The sequence below is a fragment of the Rhamphochromis longiceps genome, linkage group LG7 (genome assembly GCF_057381845.1).
Source record: "Rhamphochromis longiceps isolate RC_006_pf linkage group LG7, R_longiceps_female_GT1.1, whole genome shotgun sequence".
In the NCBI taxonomy this organism is placed as follows: Eukaryota; Metazoa; Chordata; class Actinopteri; order Cichliformes; family Cichlidae; genus Rhamphochromis; species Rhamphochromis longiceps.
Window position 1 is genome coordinate 28887775 of NC_140563.1, and position 8246 is coordinate 28896020.

General features: G+C 43.4%; 1 protein-coding gene across 2 annotated transcripts; it reads right to left on the reverse strand.

The window, feature by feature from the left end:
- Positions 1-11: 11 nt before the first annotated feature.
- On the reverse strand, positions 12-8246 carry LOC146665521 (caspase-7-like). Of its 2 annotated transcripts, XM_085411164.1 has the most exons (5): positions 8049-8246; positions 3759-3922; positions 3522-3648; positions 2035-2097; positions 12-349 (listed from the first exon to the last, which is right to left on the reverse strand). In XM_085411164.1, the coding sequence occupies exons 1-5, from the start codon at positions 8242-8244 to the stop codon at positions 105-107; spliced, it is 795 nt and encodes a 264-aa protein (XP_085267290.1). In that variant the 5' UTR covers positions 8245-8246; the 3' UTR covers positions 12-104. The 2 variants fall into 2 exon arrangements, with proteins under 2 accessions (XP_085267290.1, XP_085267291.1); XM_085411165.1 differs by lacking the exon at positions 2035-2097.

The following is an 8246-nucleotide window of genomic DNA, read 5'->3' on the forward strand; positions in this document are numbered from 1 at the left end:
TGCAGTCGCATTAAAGTGGATCAATGAACAGCTGAAGTTTGTGAAACTTCTCAAAAAATGGTGACACAACATCTTCAAGAACTTTAGGAAAACCTTTCCCAGGATCAGAGATCTTCTCTCTCTGACTCTGAGGACAGGAACACCTCTCTGGTCAGTCGTGTCAGGAAGCACGGCATCTCTTTCTTCCCGCCCAGCTCACGACCTTTGGCCTGGAAGGTGTAGGCCACCCTGTGGGAGAGGCGGGTCATCAGGCGAGTCAGCTCCAGGTTCTGATGGGCCTCGTCCTCCAACAAAGTGCAGAACGTCTGAAGGAAGACGGATCCAAGCGGGCTCATGAAGGCTCCGTAACCTGATGGAGAGAGGAGGAGGTAAACAGAGATACTGGTCTCTGGACCGTGGTGAAAAATCTGCAGATTATTGATTCAGACAAATGTCACCACCAGGTGTCAAAAATGAAGAGGTTCTGTGGTCTCTTCAAAGGTGTTAGAGTTTTCAGAGAGGGTTCTGTAGGATTTGGACAACACTACTAAAACACTACTTGAGTTGTCAGGAAAAGGTTCTAGAGGTCCTCACAAAGTTGTAGGACTCACTGAGGAAGTTGCACTGGTATTTTAAGTTTAAGGGATCCTGGAGAAAGGGAGCCTTGAGGAGATTAGACTGGTCAGTGAGAAGGTTCAAGGTTCTCTGGTAGGCTGGTTATGGCCAGAGAGATTTAAACAGCTGTTTGAAAAGTGAACTTAATATTTAGGATGAAGAAGGTCACCTAGATTCAGTTAGGAATGTGCAGTGGTCATTATAGAGGTTCAAGGGCTTTGTAGTCATTGTGGAGCCTCTAAGCGTAGTTCACGAGGTTTCAGTTGTCAATAAAATGTTTGAGGGGTCTTTAGGATGCTGTAGCAGTCACTGGGGAAGTTTTATGATCACAAAAAAGGTTCAACAGATTCTTTAGAAGATAGAGGTCTGCAGTAATTGGGGAGAGTCTACAGGTAGTTGGGCACTTTTGTGGCAGGTGAGGAGATTCCATGAACAGTTAAAATGATTTCAGTAGTCATAGAGGAGGTTAATGGGTAGCAGGGGCGATTCTAGGATTAGAGCTTTGGAGGTGCTGAGCACCCAGAGAGCTGCCCAGCCAGGCAAGATAAATCATAAGATTCTTAAATTCATCAAGTCTCTCTGTCCCTGGGTCCTCGTCTCAAAACATGACATCACTGTTTTATACATTTTAACACAATTTAATCCCCATATTTGTGAAAGAAAAGCAAAACACTTTTCTGAAAAGTCTGTAACAAAACCATCAAATCTGATCAAGGTTATTTAAATGCTACAAAAGAAGAATGGATTGGAATAAAAAAGAAAACATATCCTAACCTTAATTACTGGGGGAGAATAATGAGTGATGCTCATAGTGAGTAAAAAGTAAACTAAGTGCATTGTTTGGACAGAGATTCACTTTTAAGGTGTATGTATAATATAATACATATACATAAAGAAAACACTCCCAAAACAGAATAAATTATTACAAATAAAAATCTAATTTAATAATACAAATTTTGTGTTGTAAGATTTATGGGTTTCGTGCTTTCATAGTGGTACTTTCAGGTGGTACACACTGTAAAAAGTTTAACATTTTTAGAAACAGAGCACTTCTCTTTACAGCTCCTCACTCCACCAGGGCCGTTTGGCTCTTTCTGATAGTGCGCAAATGTGGCGCACGTACTGCAGCAGTCATACAGACAACTGGACAGTCCAAAAGTTGGCCTACCTATTACTGGCTGAGGTTTTAGTAGAGTTGTGGTTGAACCACATAAAAATATATTATTAATTTTAATCTCCCCAATCAATGATAATGTTATATTGGAATGTTGTTAAAGAGGGTCAAATGTTTCAACCCAGTTTGTTTTGCAGATTCTGTACAGCAGCTTTAATATAGGGAGGACACAACTTCCAGATTGTTTGAGTAAAATCTGGTTTTTTCTCTTTGTCAGTTTAACAGTTTCTGTTTTGCCTGTCACTGTTCCCTGTCTGTTTTCTTACCTGGTTCTTCCTGACCTTGTACTTTCTCCTCACGTTCTCCTCTTTCCTCTCTCCCTCTTTGGACTGACAATCATACACAAATAGATTGTATTCAATTAGATGATAAATTACATTAATATGAAAAAATACTATTAAAATCGCTAACACAAAGTCCTCTCTCAGTCTACTTTCAACCAAAAGGAAAATAACCAAACCACATGAATATCTAATAAAAGATATAAATATTGAAACACTGATCCAACATTATTCTTGATTGACGGATCGTTTGATTTTACACTTTTACCTGAATGTGGCTCCTTTTTAAAAAAAACAAAACAAAAAACAAAAACAACTTCCTTATATCCATTATGAACCTGGCTGTCTCTCTGTACAAAAAAAAATGGTAAATGGCCTGTATTTGTATAGCGCTTTACTAGTCCCTAAGGACCCCAAAGCGCTTTACGCATCCAGTCATCCACACATTCACACACTGGTGCTGGCAAGCTACATTGTAGCCACAGCCACCCTGGGGCGCACTGACATGTGTGCGCCCCAGGGTGGTCCCAAAACACACACGCACGCACGCACGCGCACACACGCACACACACACACACACACACACACACACACACACACACACCAGGAGTTCTAAGGTTAATGGGCATTCGGTCAGTTAGCTAGTTAGTATCGATTTAAAACAGGACAGTGGTAACAACAGCAGGCTACGGACAATTTTAAGTTTTAGGTTTTCAAATGTCACTGATTTTACTGCAGTGTAGGACAAATTGTAGGGTAGCAAACATCGCTGGAAAACAAGTTTTTTTACACCCTGGTTACCTGGTGTAATGTTTTTCAGTAAAAAGAAACATGGTCTGACTCCTACCAACTATATAAAGAGTAACTGAAGGTTAAATGCAGCTAATATGTCCTGTTTTAAGCCAGGCACTCACACCTCTGCTCCGCTGCGTCTCAGCCACCATCGCTCTGGCACCAACGGCGCTAGAGCCAGAACAGGGGAGAGCTGGAACAAACCATTTTGGGAGGGGGGGGGGGGGGGTTTATACATACTTTTGTTGTTAAAATGTTCCATCTCAATTACGTACTGTATGCTTTTTATATTTTTAGCAGTGTGTCACACAAACAGCAAATATTGTCAAAAAAGTAAGAAATCTTTGGGGGTGCTTTGATTTGTGACATCTAAAATCTTTGGGGGGCAAAAATCGCCCCTGATGGGTAGTATAGAAGATTTCTCTGGTTACTAAGGAGGTTTAGAAGTCCTTTGGTAGGTCTTAAAAGTCCCTAAAGAGATGTGATCATATTGCAAGTGTTGCAGTTGTCATAAAGATGGTTTAAGTTCTATGTTTCACGGTAACTGTGGAGGTTCTAGGGATGGATAAAATGGTTATGCTGCCTGTCAGGAGGTTTGAAGGGTAGTTTAGGAGGTCTGAGTGGCCGCTGAGGAGGTTTAGAGGGTAGTGGTGGTGGTCTGTTGAAGGCTTGGTGTTTACCTGGGGGCGTGGCATACATCACAGCTGTATCTACAGGAACTGAGAGGTGGAGGGAGAAGCTGCAGTCGGTGGCGTCACCGGCCGAGTCCACCTCCACTCCATCATCCAGAGCGTCTCCGCGACACGCCTGCAGAGACAGCATCAAAAGGATGACCTCAGCATCACAGAAGAAAACAGATCATTTGATTCCCTCGACACGACCTAAACTCATGTTGTCCTCGCCCTTCTGCCACCTACCTGTATGAGGAACACTTTGGCCTTATTCTCCATGCACTCGTTGTCAAAATATGCGAAGATCCGAGACAGCCGGACGGGTTTGCCGTCGGCTCCGAACACGCAGTCCTCCTCCCCGTGAGACGACAAGACAGCCAGGAAGCAGTCCTTCACGGGCCGCCTGCTCTCTGCAGAACAGACACAAACAGTTGTGCCGTCAGCAGAGATGGGCAGTAACTCGTTACTGTAATCCGATTACTTTTTCGAGTAACGAGTAAAGTAAGGGATTACTATTGCAAAAAAGATAATTAGATTACTGTTACTTTCCCATAAGTACGCTGCATTACTGCGTTAATAAAACCGTGATTTATTTGCGAGAGTGTCTCATGACAATGACGTAAGTGCGACGTTCGTGGCAACAGCTGTGTGCAGATCAACAATGGATAATATAACGAGTGCAGGAGAGAGTATGAGCGTGCAGCGTTTAAAGCGTGGAAGTACTGACCTTACTTTGAGTTTGATTCCGTAATAAGTGACAAAAACATTAGCGTCTGTTGTGTGTGGGAAGAAAAGTTCTTTTTACAGCGAAAAAACCCCTAAATGTCCGAGCAAGCACCAAATACGCTGCTGCTGGAATCTGAAATTCACAGAGAAACTCCCAGATCCTTCCACTGACATGATGGCTGCGGCACACCTGCACCAGGGCAAACCTCCGCCTGCCCCACTTCTGCTATATAGGTTAAAATAGAGCAACAGGACCGCTGAGACTTTGATTTTATTTATTTTCTTCTGTGTTTTACTTGCATCTATTTGAAAGAGAGAGTGTAAACACAAAAAATATTTTATTTTATTTTATGTGCTGGAATGTGCAGACAATAGGTTTAAATGTTAAACTAATTTCTTCCAGTCAGAGAATGTTGCATATAATTTAATGTTTGCTTGATGCATAAAGTTAAAAGATTAAAACTGATAAAACAAGTATTAAAAAGAGACTTTTTCATTTGATTACATTTTGTATGATGGATTATGCAGAAAAAGTAGAAATGGGCTGAAAGATCTATCGCTTTATCACCTATTTAGGGGATAAATCATGTTTTAAAAAGTAACTAAGTAACTAATTACTTTTGAAAATAAGTAATCAGTAAAGTAACTGGATTACTTTTTTCGGGAAGTAACCAGTAATTAGTTACTGATTACTTTTTTCAAGTAACTTGACCAACTTTGGCCGTCAGTGACCCTCAGTCAGCATTCTCACAGCAGCCATAACACTGGATACAGTGGGGCAAAAAGTATTTAGTCAGCCACCGATTGTGCAAGTTCCCCCACCTAAAATGATGACAGAGGTCAGTAATTTGCACCAGAGGTACACTTCAACTGTGAGAGACAGAATGTGAAAAAAAAAATCCATGAATCCACATGGTAGGATTTGTAAAGAATTTATTCGTAAATCAGGGTGGAAAATAAGTATTTGGTCAATAACAAAAATACAACTCAATACTTTGTAACATAACCTTTGTTGGCAATAACAGAGGTCAAACGTTTACTATAGGTCTTTACCAGGTTTGCACACACAGTAGCTGGTATTTTGGCCCATTCCTCCATGCAGATCTTCTCGAGAGCAGTGATGTTTTGGGGCTGTCGCCGAGCAACACGGACTTTCAACTCCCACCACAGATTTTCTATGGGGTTGAGGTCTGGAGACTGGCTAGGCCACTCCAGGACTTTCAAATGCTTCTTACGGAGCCACTCCTTTGTTGCCCGGGCGGTGTGTTTTGGATCATTGTCATGTTGGAAGACCCAGCCTCGTTTCATCTTCAAAGTTCTCACTGATGGAAGGAGGTTTTGGCTCAAAATCTCACGATACATGGCCCCATTCATTCTGTCCTTAACACGGATCAGTCGTCCTGTCCCCTTGGCAGAAAAACAGCCCCATAGCATGATGTTTCCACCCCCATGCTTCACAGTAGGTATGGTGTTCTTGGGATGCAACTCAGTATTCTTCTTCCTCCAAACACGACGAGTTGAGTTTATACCAAAAAGTTCTACTTTGGTTTCATCTGACCACATGACATTCTCCCAATCCTCTGCTGTATCATCCATGTGCTCTCTGGCAAACTTCAGACGGGCCTGGACATGCACTGGCTTCAGCAGCGGAACACGTCTGGCACTGCGGGATTTGATTCCCTGCCGTTGTAGTGTGTTACTGATGGTGACCTTTGTTACTTTGGTCCCAGCTCTCTGCAGGTCATTCACCAGGTCCCCCCGTGTGGTTCTGGGATCTTTGCTCACCGTTCTCATGATCATTTTGACCCCACGGGATGAGATCTCGCGTGGAGCCCCAGATCGAGGGAGATTATCAGTGGTCTTGTATGTCTTCCATTTTCTGATGATTGCTCCCACAGTTGATTTTTTCACACCAAGCTGCTTGCCTATTGTAGATTCACTCTTCCCAGTCTGGTGCAGGTCTACAATACTTTTCCTGGTGTCCTTCGAAAGCTGTTTGGTCTTGGCCGTGGCGGAGTTTGGAGTCTGACTGTTTGAGGCTGTGGACAGGTGTCTTTTATACAGATGATGAGTTCAAACAGGTGCCATTCATACAGGTAACGAGTGGGGGACAGAAAAGCTTCTTACAGAAGACGTTACAGGTCTGTGAGAGCCAGAGATTTTCCTTGTTTGAGGTGACCAAATACTTATTTTCCACCCTGATTTACGAATAAATTCTTTACAAATCCTACCATGTGGATTCATGGATTTTTTTTCACATTCTGTCTCTCACAGTTGAAGTGTACCTCTGGTGCAAATTACTGACCTCTGTCATCATTTTAGGTGGGGGAACTTGCACAATCGGTGGCTGACTAAATACTTTTTTGCCCCACTGTACATGGCAGCAGGTATGCACGTGCTCAATGCACATGCGCCTCGTCTGCAAAGTGGTTACTCATGAGAAACAGGAACACTGAAGCAAAAGCCAGCCTGTCTTTATTTTTTATTACCATCTAATAAGTTGTTAGTAATTAAATAGGTGTTACACTGCAGTTCCTCTGACATCCAGCAGAGGCAGCAGGGAGTCTGTCCCCATGTTCTTCCATGTTAAAACTAGTAAACATCTTTACAGTCTGATACACAAACTGTTTGGTCTCTCTCCATAATTTCTTAACCCATACCTGTTTAAACTGGATTAAGGCTTAAAGTGTGCATTATTAGGGCCGTGGCCTCTTTGACAAACAGGTGGATGGTGACACAGGTGGCTGTTGCTGCTAGCTATCTGCTAGCTTCACCTCAGCTAACTGAAGTGCAAAAGCAGCCCAGCATAGCCAGGCTTTCTCTGTTTTAGCTGGATTAAATCCAGTCTGAGTTGACCGGCATCACGATGGTGGTTACTGGTTAAGGCATGCATGATGTGACTCTGCGCAAAGCAAACATTATCAGTGGTGAAAGAGCTCTGAAGATTATAAAAATACAGCACCAAATACAGAGCTGGTGCTACTATAAGATCAGTGATTAGATACTTTATTGATCCCACATGGGAAATTGTTAAATGAGCCAACACACCTGGGCTACGTGACCAGTAGTCAGTCATGTGATCGTTCAGATAAGATAAACTTACGATGAACTTTTGTTTTGATGTTGGAGCGAATAAATGACGCACCTCGCCTGTCCTGTGAGAAGCAGGTTCTAGCCTGGAGCTGCTGAATGGCACAGTGAGCTGCTCACAGACACTCTACAGTCAGCTGATCATTCACCTCATCACGCTATGATTCAATTTGCCCTCCGGCCTGCAGCTGTTTGGGTCTTTAATATGTAATAATAGAAATAATATACAACATGGAAGCATCCATCAGTATATTCTTCTTCTTTCTTTAATGTATTAGAGCTAATCGGCACTCGTCTCATGGTGCTCAGAGCTGAAAGTCAATAAATCCATAAATCCATAGAGCAATACATAAATGTCCAGAGCTCGCTGTTCCAGAGTCAGATGCAGGTTTGCACACCTAAGCTGCGCTGTCACAGAGAAAAGAGGCTTTTTCCTTTAGACCGCTGCTGCCGTGAACTTTAACCTTTGACCTGATGGCATGCAGGGACAATAAGCATCTGACTGAGATGACTTTGCTGGGAAGTTTGTACGTGTGCAAGCTGCAGACCTGCTCAGAGCTCTGCATTTACACAGGCGGTCTCACCTGCTGATCAGCAGCACCTGGTTACCTGTGAGATGAGTGAGGCTGGACATGTTCACGCCCACCTGCACATGAGCCCATGCCCGCTGAAGGTGATTTATCCTTCAAACCACACATGATGCTTCCATGGAAATGTTACCTTGCACAAACAGCTCGTAGATTTCGTCACCGCTCAGGTCGCTGTGCAGCTCCACCTCGAAGCCTCGCCTGCTGAGGGTGCCGTGAAGCCTCTTGGCGTCTTTCTGGGCTCCGGCCCTGTCCCCCAGACTCACACCGGGGTCAAACTGGGCCACGGACACTACCACAGCCCGGTTACTCCCTGCTCTGGCATCCATCA